Below are 18,519 nucleotides of genomic sequence, written 5' to 3'. Positions count from 1 at the left end.
AGTTTGCTCTTAATTTCTACAATGAGTTGTTATTTCCAACCCATTCCTGGATTCTCTCACCTGTCTCTGCTGAGCTTCCTTCTTTCCAGTTGACTCATTTAGCAGTTTTGTTAAAATTTTTTGCAGCTCCTATCATTTCCCTTATTTCTTTCACCTTGTTTTGAGTTATTAGTCTACAGTTATTATTTATTGTGAAATTATCTTTTTCTAAAATGCTGCCATTGTTGAGGGGATATTCTTTTGTTCTCTCTTCTCATGGTCTCTTTATGTGTGATTTTACCCCATTCCTTTTCTATTGCTTACGCTTAAGGTAAACGCATGTTGATTTTTGCTATGGAAGGGTGGACCAGGCTAGCTTTTTTAAAGTCTTCAGTGTCTCTAGAGCCCTGTCTTCTGTTATTTTCAAGGTAAATAATATGGTATTGTACTTTCTGAGATATACTTCTTTTCCTTCTATCCCTCACTTTTATCTAAATTGCTTGTTTGCTTTCTCCTTTTGGACCTGTCCTATTTAATTTGGATTCTACTCCCAGGGTTTTCTTCCCAGTACGGGATCTGTCTAAAAAGCACCCGCTGTTCCAACACTGACAAGCCTCTTCTTGTTTCCCTTGAAGGCACTGGTAATCTGGTGCCTGCAAACTCCTTTCTACATTTCTGCTGCTGTTCTCAGATTAGTCTGCATGTCTTTCCAGTGATTACCTGTTGCTTTTAGTGGGGGGTGGGGGAGGGGGTAGAGGGGACGTTCTTTAGTTCTAAGGGAAATAAGAAGCCCAGTCGATTTTCCTTGTTGATTTCTGCTCAGTTGCTGATACTGCAGTGGTCCAGTGATTTGTCCCCATCTATTAATGAGGACATACTGTTAATGAGTGTTCCTACACATATTTCCCGTGTGTTTTTAGGTTTACTGCTCTAGTTACTTTGTCTGTTTTTATAGGGAGTTTCAGGAATATTTAAAAAGTGAGGTTGGTTGCATTCCCAACTTCCCAGAATCTGGATCAGTTTTACAAAAATCTAATACTTACATATTTGGGTAATATATATTAAAATATAAATAACATACCAAGTGGATTTCATGCACTTCTCAAATATTAGTGCCTAGACCATCATCCTCTGTTTAAAATAAACTTACGTCAGTAAAACAATTATAAAAACAATTACAGTAATATCAGAAATAAAATTAAATAGTAGTAATGACAGTAATGATGGTAAGCAGTCCTGGCAAGCAGTATCAGTGGTAGTATACAAATAACTCTATTTGGAAGTGCTGTTATAGCTAAATTGTCTTAACCATAAAAGAAAGGATTTTTTTTCTTTTAATAATGGGATTGGAATAATATTTGGAAACGGTAATGAGGAGCAAGAAAGGCACTGGTCCTCCCTCCTCATTTTGAGGAAATAAGGGCATAAGAAAATAAACAGCCACTATTTGAGAATGATGTAGGAAAGATGTGCCTAATGGAGAGGCCTGGTTTCAATTAAGGAAGGCAGGAGGAACGAATTTTCAGTAAAGCTTCTGTTGCTAAGACATTGGAATATAACGAAGTCCTACAGGCTACATATACCAAACTGAGAAATATTTCACTTAAAAATAAATGCTGTTAATAATAATGAGGATACTCATACCCATTAAATTCACAGACTTTCTTTAAAAATTTATTTATTTATTTGACAGAGAGAGAGATCACAGGTAGGCAGAGAGGCAGGCAGAGAGGGAGGAAGGGAAGCAGACTCCCTGCTGAGCAGAAAGCCCGATATGGGGCTCGATCCCAAGACCCTGAGATCATGACCTGAGCCGAAGGCAGAGGCTTCACCCACTGAGCCACCCAGGTGCCCCCAAAATTCACAGAATAAGTAGCTGAATGGTCAGAAGAAAGCTGTTAGTATAAGGATAATCCTTGCTATATAGGTTATAGTAGTTTAAATAAACTAAAAGCCCAAACTGAAAGAACACATGATTCAGTAATTGGAAATGACAAACCAAATGATGATGTATATATATGACAGCAAAAAAAATCGAGCAAAAATACGGGGTAACATTTGTTGATTAAAAGGACTGCAGCATGAGAAAACATATGCATACAAACAAGAGTTGTATAGACATGGAAAAAAGAAAATCAGATTTTCGGGATATTAAGATGGTAGAGTTCATTTGTAAACTATTCTTTGATGTTATTGTAGTTTAGTCACAAATGCGTATGTGTGTGTGTATGACTTCGCAAGGAGAACCTGGGAAACTGGTATTTGTCTCATATGACCTTTCAAATGAAGAATAAATAAATAAATAACCCATTAGCATTAGTGCCTTCTTCAGAGTTTCCTTATGTATCTTTCTATATCATTCCCTCTTTGGAGGAATATTTATAAGTTCTAAAAAGACAGCTCAGAGGGGCAATAAGGCAGTAAAAAGATTAGCGAACGGCAGAGTCTGGCAGGAGGGAGGGATGAGTAGGTGGAGCGCAGAGGACTTTTAGGGCAGCGACGCTATTCTGTGTGACACTACAGTGGTGAATACAGGTCATTATGCAGCCCTCAACACCCATGGAATGTTCAGGGCCAAGAAGGAACTCTAATGGAAACAAGCTATGGGCTTGGGATGATAATGATGTGTCAAGGTAGCTTTATCAATTGTAACGATACAATCATCACTGTGATTAAGGATGATAAGGGGGGGAGGGGTGGCTTGTGCATGCATGGGAGACAAGGGAGGTGTGGGAACTCTCGTACTTCCCATTCAATTTTGCTATGAACCTAAAATGTCTCTAAAAAAAACTTTAAACCTATTAGGATTTTTCATAGGACAGAGGCCAGGCTATAAAGTTTTATATTCCAACTGATCAAAAAGATATGATCTGAAGCCTAATGCACCGTTTTGGGGTCAAAGCAGAGGAACATACCAGATTGTGAGTTGGACTCTTTTAGGGGAGTTTCCTTGTAATTTTTCAGTGATAAGCAGCTCTACGATCCTCAGTGGTTCCTTTTTGCCATTTATACAATGAGGAGTATAGTGGGGTTTTGCCTTGTCCTAGGTGTCTCCTGAGGGCAGATGAAGCTCTCCACTAAAACTGTTCTTGTTTCTTTCACAAAAAGCATTTTATAGACCGATCACATATTCATGTCTCTTTCACCTATATTTTGTTATAGTCACACAGGATGAATTGAGAAGCAGCCATATAATAGAAGTACAGATAAATCAGACTCTGGAAATACCATGCTTTCAAAACACCTCCTCAGAAATTTCGTCTGAGTTCACCTTTGCATGGTTGGTGGTAAGTGTTGCCCTTTTCAGTGAATAACTACAATGATCTTTAAATATTAATGAAATAGAAATGAATAAGAAGTAATAATAGGGAAGGAAGCACACAGGTAGAAGGTTGAGGGCTGGCAGGGGAAGGAAGGGTGAGTACTAAGATTCCTTCCAACTCAGCAAGCCTCTGGGTCTATGAATACAGTAATTTAAAAATTAGTTCCTAAAGGTTAGTTTCTATTTCAAGCCATATACCAAACCCTAATTACAGAGAGAAAGGATTGTGATGGTGTCCTGGAGAGGAGCCGCATGCAGCAGAAACCCCTATGCACAAATAATTGTCTTATAAACAACATATACAGAGGGAGAGCTTGCTGCTACATCCTGGGGAATACGCAGCATTCCTTTAGATGGGGACACACAAACTCTAATGCTTACAGGATACAGGAGGAAACATACACAAGAGAAGCAGGACTATATGAGAAGCAGCCAGCTCAGTTGTATTATCGCCACAGGCTGGGGCAGGCCCATAGCTGCCATGTTTTCTGACATGGGAAGGAAGGGAGGAAGGAAGGGAGAAAAGGGAAGGGAAGACTTAGGGGAGGGGAAGAGAAGGAAGAAAAGGAAGGAAAAAAAAAAGAAAAAGAAGCCAGAAACCTTGATTTCTATGAAAAACTTCCCAAGGCAATCCAACCAAATGGCAGCTAGCTTTAATCTCAATCTATAGTAAACCTCTACTATTGTTAAATTGGTTGATGACACAAGACTAACACAAAGATAACCATAAGCACTGTTTTGAGAATCACATAATGGAGTGTTGATTTAGATGATCCAGAACATGATTTTGATTATTTTTAGATTGTCATCAAAATGAAAACACAAGATTTCAAAATTCTTGCCGAACTCCTAGATCTCCATGAATACAGTGGCTGATACACTTGCACAACGCTGTATCCACATAAATGATCACTCATATTATGAGTTACCTAAATTTTTGTGGACCGGCTTAGAAACTAGACCCTTCATATACAAAGATCTGTCTGACAATGTGCCAAATCCAAAATAATGGACTTGCAAGCAGGCTTCAGAACACAACCTACTGATGAGTTTTCAGTATCTAGATACATTTTTTTTTGGATAGTCAGTAGGATGAAAAGAAAAAAAATATTCTAAAATAACTTTCTCAGACTGTCCTAAAATCGACAGTGTCTTTTTGTCATCTGTCAAAAAAACACCTTCTTTCCCCTTTGTACGGTTTGGTTTCCAAAACGTAAATCTTCCTGTCGTTACATCTATCATTAGTATAAGTTGTTCTTAACAAACATGATACAAAGAGGCTCTCAGAAAAAAAGTTGAAAAGAGGAGATGAGGGCGCCTGGGTGGCTCAGTGGTTAAGCCGCTGCCTTCGGCTCAGGTCATGATCTCAGGGTCCTGGGATCGAGTCCCGCATCGGGCTCTCTGCTCAGCAGGGAGCCTGCTTCCTCCTCTCTCTCTCTCTCTGCCTGCCTCTCTGCCTACTTGTGATTTCTCTCTGTCAAATAAATAAATAAAATCTTTAAAAAAAAAAAAAAAAGAGGAGATGATCTCAAGAGGGCAGGAACTGGCTGTCCTAGACATGACAGCAATGGAAGGTTACTACACCTTGTTTGTGTTATTCATAGCTTCCACCCAAGGGCAAACATTTCCACTCTAATACCACAATTTCACTATCAAGGGGAATCATCAAGTTTAATAGTAACAATAATACAGTTTAATAAAGCTTGACTGTAGGGATTGATAGTGGCTAGTAAATTGATCTATAGTGTTCTTATCTTATCTAAAGGCTGGGTTATCTGCTTTTCCAAGCAGGGGTCAATACTTCAGCCAGCCTGTGTCTTTTGTGTGACTATGAGCTTCTCCAGGGCAAAAAACTATGCCACTCATTTCAAAAATCCCTAGCCTCTCGTTTAGTACCTAGAACATAGTTGCTCAACAAAGACTCAATAAATAATTGAATGGATCTGTTTCTCTTTGTCCCTCTCCCCCACAGTCCTATTCAGTGACCTCATATTAAATGGTGGTCACTAAATTCATGCTGCCTGTTTAACTGGTTACTGAGCATCTCATTAGGTATCAACGACTAGATAACTGATAAGGTATCTTCTATGCGGTGGTTGTCTTCAAAGAAACGAAGAAGGCTATGCAGACATTACCTGTGGATCCTGCCAGGGCATGTGAGATAAATAAGGGATGAAAAGAGTGCACCTAAGGTCACACAGTGAGGCAATCCTAAACTTTAAGAACCTTCAGCCACACTGTCACTTTGAAGGATGCACCATTATACAGATGACTTGAGGAATCTTTTTGAAAGAAACTTCTCTTCAAAGGGAACATCGTATTGGCAAATGTGCCGAGGAAATTCCTACTGCACATTCCCTTTTAAATGTCAAAATCTATTTGCTCCTCCGATTTACATCTGTGCTCCGCACTGTTGGCAGCTGGGGGATTCTGCAGGTCTGAGAGGAAATCCGCTGATGTGCTCATATTAGGGAATCCACCGCAGCTGGACACAAATACCCCTCAGTCTATATTTTCGTTCTTTCATCTCTTGTTAACCTGGTAGTAGTAATCATGACAAGCCAGTTGTTTTTTTGTTTTTGTTTTTGTTTTTTTTTTTATTTTCTTTGTTTTTTTTTTTTTGTTTTTTTTTTTTTTTTTTCCAGCATAACAGTATTCATTATTTTTGCACCACACCCCGTGCTCCAGCCAGTTGTTTTTAAAAACGTGACACAATGCGGCTTTTAGGAAAAGGTTGAAGAGCGGAGGCGGTGAAGATGAGCTGAGGAGGGCCGGCGCCTGCTGGACCAAGCTCAAAGCTGCGAAGTGCCCCTCCCCTTCAAATGCCGCACTAAGCCCTGGAAGCAATTTTGTTTTTTTAAGATTTTGTGTATTTATTTGACATAGAAATAGCGAGAGCAGGAACACAAGCAGGGGCAGTGAGAGGGAGAAGCAGGCTTCCCACTGAGCAGGGAGCCTGATGCAGGACTCAATCCCGGGACCCAGGGATCCTGACCTAAGCCGAAGGCAGACGCCTAAATAACTGAGCCGCCCAGGCATCCCTGGAAACAATTTTATAAACTAAAATTATTTTAATCTAGGTCACTGAAAAACAAAAGGCATGTCTTCTTGTATGTTGGATTTTTTTTTTTTTTAAAGATTTTATTTATTTTTCAGAGACAGAGGGAGAGAGCGCGAGCGAGCACAGGCAGACAGAGAGGCAGGCAGAGGCAGAGGGAGAAGCAGGCTCCCTGCCGAGCAAGGAGCCCGATGTGGGACTCGATCCCAGGACCCTGGGATCATGACCTGAGCCGAAGGCAGCCGCTTAACCAAAGACCTAATTAATTCTGTTATGACACTCATGGGAAAGGTGGTCTTTGAGATCCCTCAGTTATAAAAAAGTATTTGTACCTGACCCCATGCAAAGGCTGTGTTAAATGTGTTCATGGGGGTGGTTTCTTTGCATTTGGGGAAGTTACATTCCAGGATGGCAACTACATTGAAGTAAAAGTCGTCAGATGCAAATAGTGTATCCTACATTGATCTAGTGTGAGAGGTAATTAAATAAACACGAAAGGTTAATCCTTCAGTGGACACTGAGGGTTTATGTACAGGATGGGATAATGAATTAAGAAGTCATAGGATGTTTGTGTTTAGATGGTATGCAGTTGGTGGGTAAAGGACAAGCAATACTTCTTTCAGTTTATGTTCTGACACACAAGTATAGAGTCATCTGGGAAATTCTGCAGACTTATCCTGGGAGCTTCTAAATACCATCTGATATTCTGTTTTCATTCCAGGGTATCACCCTGATTTCCTACAGCATAAATTTCAGTTCAGTCCAACAAACATACATGACTCCGTTTTGAGTGTTAGGTCCTGTGGGGATACAAAACTACATGGCATATATTTCCTGCCATGAAATACAGCTTTAATAAAAACATAAGAAATGGCAGCCGAGAGGGAAAATCGTTTGGTTCTGCATAAATGGACCTGGAAAATCTTCTTAGATTATGTTTGAGCTGGATAATTAAAGAACAGCTGGCCAGCAAACATCAGACATGTACTACACCAAGACCCCGGGACCGTGAGTACAAGTTGGAAATGGAGATGAAGAGAGAGATATCAAAGAAATGTTTGATTCCAAAGTTGGTGGATAAAGAAAAACCCATGATTTTTCTCCTTAAAATCATGAAAAGAAGTCTATATCAGATTCAGACAGTTCAATATTTGTGATAAGGGCACATAACTAAAACCTATGTGCTTATATTTCTTTATATTTCTGTCTATAAATAAATCTTTTCTATATCCTCTTCTTCAATATTTGTAATCTTTTATATTTAAACAAAAATTAAATGGGAATTATAATCAATGTTGGTTTCCCATGCCTGTGGGAAGCCTAGCTATTCAGAAAGCAAGACTCACCTTCTACCTGATGGCAGCTGACCCTAATCGTCCTCACTATAATCAGAAATAGAGTAGTAGCCAACCCACAAAGGACTCACAACCCATTGTGATAATTGGGAAAATATTGTTCTGGTGCTCTACAAAGGAGACATGGGGAGTTTTGTAAGCAGCCCTCCTTGACAGCACTGACTGGATGGAAAATAAATGGAAGAAATGTGAAGATAGGAAGCAGTTTGGAGATAAAGAAGTAATAGCTGATACAATTAACAGAATTTATTGAATGTGCTCTATACTCTCAACACCTGACATGGGCTGTGGTCAACACAGCCAGGTCTGACATGGTGCTCAGGCCAGCCTGGAGATGAGATAACATCACTAAATCAAATAGTACCAAAGTCTCTTTTCTGTATTGGAAATTCTGGTTCTAGAGCAAAAACAGGAAAGCCTTCATAAATTATTTTAAGGTTTGTCATTAAGGTCATTGAGGGACATATAAGAAGAGCTTTTCATGATTCATTATGACCCTGCCCAACCCTCATCATGCCAAATATTTTATCCAAATCCTGCCCAAAATTAAATTATACATTTATTTCTCTTCTATGGGTCCTGATTTTGAGGGATTTTTTGTGAATTTATTCTTCTCCTCAAATAGACTAGAAGCAGAAAAAGCAAGGACTGTTTGTTCTCTACTTTTATGAGGCTGAGTATAGCAAAATCATTAACGGCATGAGTTTTGGGAAGGAAATTGTTGTTTTCAAATTCTGGTTCCTCTGTTTACTGTGTGACCTCGGAGCTAGGATTAGGGTGAGGTGAGCAAGATCCTCTCCTTAGGTACAAAGTTTAAGGGACTGCCCCCAAAATAGTAATTAAGATACATATTTTAAAACCAAAATTTAGGGAAAATGCATGATGAACAAAATATCAAAATTTTAAACAAAAGTAAGCTGTTGTTTTTGTCTGCTTTGAGACCCAGTTATGCTATTCACGAGTATTTTCCAATTAGCCTGTGGTTTCTGGGACTTCATAGTATCGTGTCCCCCATGGGCACAACTTTACACAGTCATAAAAATTTCCTAATTGTAGATTTTTTATTAATTTTTTCCACCTGGTCAAAACATGGGAGAATATTTTACGAAGAGTATATAGAGGTGTACATTTTTCCTTTTGTCTCAGAATTCAGTATGACTTAGGACATGTTGCCTAACGAAGTTTTAGATCCCTCCTATGTAAAAGGGGATGATTATAGTATGGACCTGACGCTGGTATTGTGATGTATAAAGAAGGTAACACAAACTAAATAACTCAGCATAGTACCTGTACTCAGTACATATTTAAAGCTCATATTTAAAGGATCCATTTTATGACTCTCCATGATTCTTCAGTTTAGCCTTGCATATGGTGAATTCTCATGAAATACAGATGGCCATCAGTGAGGCTGGCGGACAGCGAGTTTGTCTTACTTGGGTATCCACTGAGTGTCGGGACCAGACACGTGTACCATATATATTAGCCAGTTCAGGCCGCATTCTTCATTAAATCATATGGGTCCTCCAATTTGAGAATCCCATTAAGTTTTAGGAACATTTATTAACATTTTTAAAAAGTTGTCATTTTTTTTTCTTTGAAGAACAAGAGAAAAACACAAACAGGGAAGAGTAAAGACTCGGTACGAGACCAATTACCGGTCTGTTTGCAGCAGACCAGGTTACCTAAGATCATTATTATCAGGTAGAGTTGAGGCTGACTCCTATCACCAAAGTGGATCAGTATATCATAAAAGAGCTCCTTCAATCAACAAATTGCCCACACCTCCACAATCAGCAATTTGTATAAAGACCTTTGGGTTCCTGGAATTTCTTTTAAATTTTTCATTCTGGATACTCAAAAAAAAAAAAAATTCTTTTTATTATTTTGTGATGGTTTGGTTTTTATTAGTGCATGTTGTCTCTGAGGCTTAATTGTCCCCGGACCTGGGCATCTCTGCTTTTCGATGCTGTGACTCAAATACCTTGCATTGTTTGATCTTTGCACAAATTACTTAGCCTTAGTTTATTCCAGATTGTCATAAGGAATAAATGAGACTTAAAAGGACTTTTCAGAGTGTCTAAAACATAGTAGGTGCTAAATAAATTTAAACTATGATTAGTAAGGATATAAAATTTTAGCAGTGGTGGTAACATAATATTAGTATTGTTTTCCCCTCTCCAGCTCCAGACGTTTCATTGTTTGCCTGAGCTCATTTTCTCCCCACCTCATCTCTCCTTTGCTCTGTGAAGGCGGCCATTCACACGCAGGTTCTTGCCTCAGCCCCCTATTTAACTCTGGCATCAAGTAAACTATGCCAGCCAGCCACATGGAGCTCCACAATAAAGCAAAGGCAGCTTTTGTCTTCCTAGTCTGCAAGCTCAGCTTCTGACTGCCTTTCTTCCCACTACAAAGTAGCAGGTGGAAATGTTCCAGGTGGGGAGTCATTTACTCAGTGACCAAGAAGCCTTTTGAACTCTTAAGATCCTCACAAAAACAGAACCTGTGCAAGAAGCGAGAGCTGTGTCAGTGAGCAGGTTCTGGAGACCTGCAGGGGGAGCCTGCTTCCTTAATGATTGGCCTCCAGATCAGCAGCCATGGACTGAAGAGCCTTCCATGGTCTTCTGTCACCACCCAATACTAAGGACTCCTTTCAGAGGCCCTGTCTCCAGGATACAAGCTCTCTCCCTTTAATTTTCTGTGCGTATCTTCATGAGGAAGATAGCAGCACTGACACCTGGGTCCCTCTTTTTGGGGGGACAAAGGTATGTACATTGTTTCAGGAGGAATATCTTCAGCAGGGTATCATTCTTTGCAAGGGGCACTAACTACATATGGGTATGTAAAGCTGATACCAGTCCTAGCCATATGACCCTAAAGAATGGTGTCTTACAGAAGAAGTTCTATGAAATATATTCTGGAAATACCTGTATGAACTATTTAAGAAGTCTGCCTTCATGTTTCCCCCATTTCTGCTCCTCACTCATACTTGAATTCTCTTACTCACTTAGCTTCCATTTCTACTACTCTGAATCATCTGGCTTTTTAACAGATTTAAGCCAGAGATTCCAAGCGACAAATCTTTCTTTCCGTGCGCGCGCGTGTGTGTGTGTGTCTCCTTCCCCATCAAATGTACTACTTGCTGTTCAACCTTCTTCATCTTAGTTCCCTTCATTTCCCACTGATCTCTGCATGTTATGATTCATCTGCTGTTTACAGTTAAATCAGTGGTTCTCAAACCCGGATCCTTTGAGGACCTTTTTAAAAAAATGCCCCAGCCTAAGTCTCATCCCAGAACAACTGAGGTCGAATCTCCAGAGGACAGACTTTGGGCATCAGAATGTTTTCAAAGCAACTCAATTGAGAATATTAAGTTATACTAAAGAAGAATGAGGGCATAACCCTTCCTTTACCCTTGTGCCCCTCAAGAGTCCCCTCCTCACTGGCCCTTAGCACATACACTGACACTGACCAGCACAGTGAAATCCCAGGGATCTTGTCCATGGAAATTCTGGGTATGGCAAGAATAATAGGAGCATTTCTTCATAGACGCAAGAAAGGATATGGAATAGAAGAACCAAATACTTCAAATAAACTCTGATTTGTGGAACTCAGATTAACATTTACCGTCTACCCTTTATGTGTCCTCCTTGAAGGTAACAGAAATAAAGACAGAAAGGCAAGGACCAAGACTAGGAGGCACCTAGGGCACAAAATTTAAGGAGCACTTACTCTCAGACGCCCACCCTGCACTTACAGGATCCCGAGACTGAATGCCTCCTTAAATGTTATGCCCTAGGGGTCTCTTCACCTCATCCTAGTCCTGGCCCCAAGGGGAGCTAAAGGAGCCCTTTTCTAAAGGGAAGATAGAAGAGAGGACAACTGTCATCCAGTTTAAGTGAAGATTTAAAACAAAGCTAATACAGGACATCTTAGCATTAAGATTCTTGAACTTAAAATAAGAACTACGGTCTTTCATTAGTCCCCAGTGCTGTGCCCTCCAAATCCCACCCTGATATGCAGCTTATGGAAAGTTGTGAAAAGAAAGTTCTAGTCAGAAGATCATCAAGTTTCTACTCACTTTAGGAGAGGGTGACTGTAGTTGTGAACTGACAAGTGTAAAGATCTTTTCTCTAGTAATATACTAAGTATCTCTTAATTTCAATTCTTCATTCATCATCTCTATTTTTACAGATATAAATGAATTAATGCATATGGAACATCTAGCCCAGAGCTGACATGATTGAGTGCTCAGTAACTAGTGACTATTTCTTTCAACAGGAGAATAATGGAACTTGGGAAACACTCATCACCCAAGGTCACTCCATCAGCAATTCCACATTGTTTAAAGACAGAGTCAAGCTAGGTGCAGATTATAAACTCTACCTCTCTCCAGTCCAAATCCATGATGATGACCGGAAGTTCTCCTGCCGTGTTGTGGTCAGATCTGGCAAAATCTTGAGGCATTCCACCACAGTCAAGGTTTTTGGTAAGAGATTCTGTTCTCTGGGCTCCCTGCTATCTTCCTGTCCATTTCTCCTGCCTTGCTCCACTCTGGAAAGAAAGTGCCTTGTTAACTGGAGAGCAGCTCCCCAGGGTAGCTACTCTAGAGCTGTTGCCCTTGAGACTGTCATTCATGGTAAGGGTGGGAATAAGGAAAGAAGTTAAAGAACAGTGATTGAGTTGATAGAATAAAATCACACAGAGAGTGATTGGCCCTAGATTGACCAGTTTCCTGGTGACCACTCCTTATTTACAACTTTAATGTTTCCTGCAAATACTGGAAATCTCTTTAATTATAACTGCCAAAATCTAATTACTTAGTTGTCTAATTGTCTTGGTTGCTTGTGGGAGGAAGGCGAAATAGGGCCAGTACGAGAAAAGGAAAACAATAAACACAGCTCCAAAGAAACTGCGGGAGTTCCCCCACCCCCAGCAGGGCCAGGGCCTCAGCAAAGGAGCCTGTGGGGATGGCCCTCTGTCCCTGCATTCACAGAAGTGTGGGGCGGAGCTGAGATATCCACCGTGGCCTTACTCAAATTGCACAGACTCTGCAGGGAGGAAATCTGGGGGAAATGTGAAAATCCTACTTTGCTCGGTGATGCATGGTAATATTAATAAATACAAACCCTTGGCTTTGGATTTTTGTTGTTGTTGTTGTCTCCAAGAACTGTGTTTTTTTTTAAAAAAAAAAATCATTTTTAAATGAAGGCAAAGAGAAAAGCAGTGATGTGGAGGAGCAATTAATTATTTTTGCAAATGAGGTAAACAAAGAAGATAACTTCACAGAATCTAAGGGCATGAGCTCCTAGATTTTTCTTCAGTTCTCTGAATGATTGGAAGAGTGAATCATCTTTGTTTTTACTTAGAATCTTACTGCATTATTTTTAAAGATCAGAGAGTTCAGGATGTTGAGGGAAATGCAGACCCTGTGGTGTATAAAGACGGAAGCAGCTGCAGCCAAGATTTCTGTAGTTTGAAGTCTTATGCTTATAGCCCTTCCTGTATTGCTCTCGGGCTCACCCTCCTTCCCTCCCTCTCCCTCCGTCTCTCCTTGGGAGAGACTAAGAGATAATCAATCACCCCTGATGATCAGGTTGCTTATGGAGCCTGAACAGTGCTCTGTGAAGTGGTGGGAGAGACTGTTTATCTCTCATCAATTTTACCCTCCACTCACTTACTGGGGCGTGACTGTCTTCGACCCAACATGAAACGGACTCATCTGGCCTGACTTTAGGCAAATCGATGAAGGCAGATATCCAGGATGTGAAAAGAAATGTCGATTCCAAGTTAGACGAACGATGTCCCATTGGACCAAGGGTTTTTGCTCCCCAGCTTGATCTAACTGCCTTGTCAACACTGAAACTGCACCCTGTATCTCTCTGCGACAGATACTTCCATCTTCGTCTCCAACGCTTCCCTCTCTTTCACCTCTCGCTCTTCTGGCCCTGTTGGTGTCTAGAGCTTGCTCTCAGTTCCGTCTTTGATCTTTCAGTAGAGGCTTAAAAATAAGAGGTTCTGCCTGCTCGTTCATGAGTTCTTCCCTGCTTCCTGGCTTTCCCCCTTTAGTGAATGGGCTATCCAGGCTATGCTTGGCTGGTCTCATCCAGTCCTTAGACAGTGTGTGTGTGCCACCAAGTGCATATTACAGTGGCCCTGGCATGGAAGGAAAATACATGTCTTATTCAGAACCCACTCAGCATCCCTCGGTGATTCCTCAAATAGAACAAGCCAAAAATTAAAACTTGAAAACCTTGACATAAATACCCACGTGTAGCACAGACCCACTCCAGCTTGGATGCCCTAAATCCAGCTTATTTCTTCTTCCTTAATAATGCCTCCATTCTCTAACAGTCCAGGGACCAGAAGCTTCCCCAGCATCCTTGCTACTTCCTGCCCTTCTCTCACTAATCTCCTCTGACTTTACTTTCCTTAGCAGGGAACCTGACATCACAGGTTTGCCCCCTCCTAACCCCTGACCCCTAAACCCGATTGTCCTGAGCCTCAAAAGAAATTTACATTTTCTTTTGTCTCTCTAGCACCCTTGCAGCTTTCAGTACCTAGTCTTTCTTTCAGGCTCTTCATTTCGACGGTATTTGTTGCTAATATGAAGTCAGAATCCCCCTCATCCCGTTAGGGTTGTAGGGTGTATTTTGGTTTGGGTTCCGCTGAAAGAAACCATGGAGACAGGATTCGAGTTAAATTAATTTATTTGAGATTTACATATTGAGGGAATTTATGGACGGAAACATCAGGAGATGAGTGGAAAAGCCAAGGAAGGGAAGGAAGATAATGAAATGTACATGACCATGCCGGTTACCAGTGTGGGCTTAGAACTCACTCCCACAGGGGAACTCTGGAAGAACACACATCAGAGTTCTCTCCCAAATAAAGGCAAGGAAGTTGGAGTATTATCCGCCAACTCCCCATCTGTTATCACCATTAGCTCTCTAGACTTACAGTTTGCCCTACTTGTAGACTAAGTGTGCTCCTATAAATTCTTGGGAGGGACTCATTAGGTATGCCCAATGAGAGGCCTCCAACACGTAGAAGGAAGTGCCACATGGCTGTACCAGGCACTGACAGCACCTGTGACAGGCTTACTGTCTGCCGTCAAGAGCTGTCTTAAAGTCACTTCAGTTCAACATAATGTACCCAGTGCCTGTTTTGCGCTGGGCACTGTTAAGTGCTAGAGATGGACACATGAATGAAAGAAACAGCCTGGCTTCTAGGCACTTACAATCTAGCAGCACATCAGAATCACTGAGATATTCTCTGGTGCTTTCTAAGATCTGTATTTTCCCTGAAAATGTAAATTTCTTAAGAACAGTGAAGTTGATCTGTCCACCTTTGTTTCCTAGGCATGTGTTGGGTGTTTAATAAATATTTGATGATGAATCTTACACACCCATGCACATGCACATGTGCACGCATACGTGTGCGCGCGTGCGTGCACGCGTGCGCACACACACACACACACACACACACACACAAATGGTGGCCAGGTCAGATGACAGTCAGTGCCACTAACTGTGTTTTGTTTGCCTTTAAGCTAAGCCAGAAATTCCCATGATTGTGGAAAATAACTCTACGGATGTCTTGAGAGAGGTGAGTCACATTGAAGCTTTTGAAGATCTGTAGTATAATATGCCAAGGTATGTTTTGTTACATCATTGTCCAGAATGTTTTCTCAAAGCACCTTATTCCTTGGCCCTCAGCCAATTAATTTCTGGTAAGGAAGAAGGGAAACTGAGTTGATCCTAGAAACCAAATGGGAATCTTACTTTCTGACTTCGGGCTCTTAGAACATGTGATCTGTAATCCTTATTAATCCTTAAATTTTCTGGAAAAATTGTCTCAATAGTTTAATTTTCTCCTTAATAAAAACTGGAGAAGATAGTAAAAGAAAAGTAGGACAGAAAGCAGTGTGAATCCTGTTATAAGAATGAGACCTTTGCTCAGCCGCATTTAATTTGTTCTAATCTATTTCCTATAGCATCTTTCCTGTAGTTTTTATTTGGAAGTGACAAGAGGAACAATGCCCTTCTGTAACTCCTTCAGAATCCTGGCTATTCCTCGAGCAGTAGGAAAAAGGCAGGTGGAAAAGGGAAGTCAGGTAGTGCCATCTGACTTTAGTTTCTTGTAGGTAATTCCCAGTCTCAAGTCACTGGCTTCTGGGCTCACTTGCCAGCTCTTCTTGCTGGCTGTGACCTTAGGCAAAAAACTTCTATCTTTTTAGTCAGTTTTTCTATCCCTATGAAGAGGATAGGAAGGGTATCTGCATCTTGTTGTTCTTAAGAATGAAATGAAATAATGTGTGGAAGGCTCTTAGTATAAATATGGCAGATACTAAGCATCAGTGAACATTATAATTGTTGCTATATTGTTATTACTATTAGTGTCAATCAGCTGTCTTGGGACACTTCAACTTAATTCAAGCTTTTCAAAATCCCAAGTTGTAAAATAAATATTCCCACAAATTCTCAAACACTTCTTGCTACATGGGATGAGAGAAAATTACACTCATATTCTAGTTTCTTCTAGTCCTTCGAACACTAAATAACTTATGATTTCTGGTCCTGCTGAATATCAGTCATTTAATTTGACAGCTGCATACAAATCATACCTCAGACTCTGTGGGATGGTTTTAGATGAGAATATACTTGTGTCTGCTGTTGATTTTATGTGTTAGTCTCTTAGATAATTGGTGTTATAATCCTGAGTATGTAAAAAAGATTAAAATTTTTTTTCTTCCACAATTAATCCCAACTTTATTAGTGGATTTCATTTCAATAGTTTGACTAAAACAAACTCATGGCTCAATGTTTGATAGGTATTTTTGTTTCTTATAAGGATTTCTTGAAGGTCCTTTATGCTAATGTTTACAGGTACTAAGGACTCAATTCAGATACAGAACCATAAGATTGGACCCAAGAATTTTGGTTAAAGAGAAAAAAGACTTTCTCTTACATGTTATCAGATTTCCTCTTCTGTACCCGTGCTTACCTGGGTTCTGACTAGACAACTCAGAGAACCTTCCTTTTGGGGAATTAGTGAGTAATCTCTCACCGACTCTTTATAACCAGAGACAGGACACAGCATGTCTGCGGATCTTTTAGGGTTCTGCCAAACATTAGTAATTCTTTACCCTAATATTCTTAGAGTCCCCATTGTATTTTTAATAGCTTCTTAACTCTTCAAAGTGCTTTCACATGCTTTTATCGAGTCATGCTTTCAGTGAGCCTTGGAAAAAGGTACAGTATGAGTCATCTTACCGATGAGAAATTAGGGCCTGGAGAGTCTACACAACTAAGTTGCTGATAAAGGGCAGAGCCAGGACGAGCATTTGGCATCCCTGATTCCAGGCAGAACAGTGTAAGAAGAGGAGCCTGTGGTTCAGGGGCACAGAGAACTAATGTCGAATCCTAATCTGACCACTTCCTGGCTACATATCTTCATCCAGTAGTTAACCTCCACGAGTCTCAGCTAAGTCACCTAAAACTGGGATCGAGATTAATATTTCACAGGGTTCTTGGATGAATTAAATGTATGCACAGTAATGGAGTACCTCGCCCATGATAGATGTCTCGGGAGCATTTCCCTCCTCCCACTATTTATCATTCACCTATTCTCTTTCACCCATCCCTTCATCTGAATAAATGTTCATAAATCTCCCGTGTGATTGATTTTAGGAAGCAGTGTGGGATAATGAAAAAAACAGAACATAGACTGTGGAATCCGACAGGCCTGGGTCTGAATTCTCCGTCATTTATTAACTCTGGCCCCCGGGACCTTGATTCCTTAGCTTCCTCATCAGTGAGCAGGGAAAATGATCCCAACCCCTCAGGAGTGATAGAAAGATTAAGTGAGAGAACATATGCAAAGTGTCTACCATCTGGCAACCATAGGGTTGGTTCATGGTAATTTCCAACCCCCTCTTCATTCCTGAGAAATTAATCCAACATGTTCCTATGAGATGCCTACTATGTGCTATGTATTCACTACACCAGCAGCCCTTAGTGTTAAAGTAATAGGGATTTGGTCAGTTATGAGTTATGTTTATGGTTAATTCGTTTTTCCTGAAAAATAGAAAAGCCCCCAGATTATCCTAAAAATGATGCTTCTCAGACTTTGACATGCCAGGTTTGTCCAAGCAGAGTGTCATACCCTGGGTGTCATATTCTTGTGAGTTCCACGGCAAGGCTTAACCAGGGCCCCAGCGTGGCGCACAGCCTCGGCCCTGAAGCTGACCTGGAAAAGGAGTCTTTCCTGAAACCACAGGGCCCCTTTTTGTACCAGACTTTGTATTCCAATAAAAGATGATGGCCTAGAGAGCCATCAGCTCACAGTCCTGGCCCTGCATACCCTACTCTGATGATGCAGCAAACGAAGGCACAAGAGAGATGCATGAAAACTCCAGAATTTATACAATAGTTTGGACTCTCCACGAGCCACATGTGTCTCTATTTCATTCCTGTGCTTTCTGCTTTAACACCATCATCTCTGTGGATCTCGTCTTTGTTATTCTCTACCTTTACTATGTTTGACAAAAGTTAGGTGAAAAAAATATATATAAAAAGAGCTACCTAACATGAAACAGGAAACAAAGGTAGTTGGGGCTAAAATGCCTGAAAATGGGGCACCTGGGTAGCTCAGTAGATTAAGCATCAGACTTGATTTCCACTCAGGTCATGATCTAAGGGTTATGGGATTGAAACCTATGTCAGGCTCCAAGCTCAGCTCTGCTTCTCTCCCTCTCCCTCTGCCCCCTCCCCACACTTGTGCATGCTCTCTCAAAAATAAATAAG

The 18,519-nt window shown here is 40.7% G+C and overlaps 1 protein-coding gene across 4 annotated transcripts in view; it reads left to right on the top strand.

Annotated features, from left to right (window-relative positions):
* CD96 (CD96 molecule) overlaps positions 1 to 18,519 on the top strand; it is a 90,586-nt gene that overhangs the window by 16,348 nt on the left and 55,719 nt on the right. For 3 of the 4 annotated variants that reach the window (XM_032349569.1, XM_032349558.1, XM_032349578.1), the window contains exons 3-5: positions 3,142 to 3,266; positions 11,990 to 12,200; positions 15,264 to 15,319. In XM_032349569.1, coding sequence (XP_032205460.1) covers positions 3,142 to 3,266; positions 11,990 to 12,200; positions 15,264 to 15,319 — 392 coding nt within the window. The remainder of the gene's footprint in view (positions 1 to 3,141; positions 3,267 to 11,989; positions 12,201 to 15,263; positions 15,320 to 18,519) is intronic. The other variant, XM_032349561.1, reaches the window with a different exon arrangement.

This window comes from Mustela erminea, chromosome 1 (assembly GCF_009829155.1).
Source record: "Mustela erminea isolate mMusErm1 chromosome 1, mMusErm1.Pri, whole genome shotgun sequence".
NCBI classification, from domain to species: domain Eukaryota; kingdom Metazoa; phylum Chordata; class Mammalia; order Carnivora; family Mustelidae; genus Mustela; species Mustela erminea.
The sequence above is the reverse complement of the archived record's forward strand: the minus strand, read 5'-3'. Positions and strand labels throughout refer to the sequence as shown.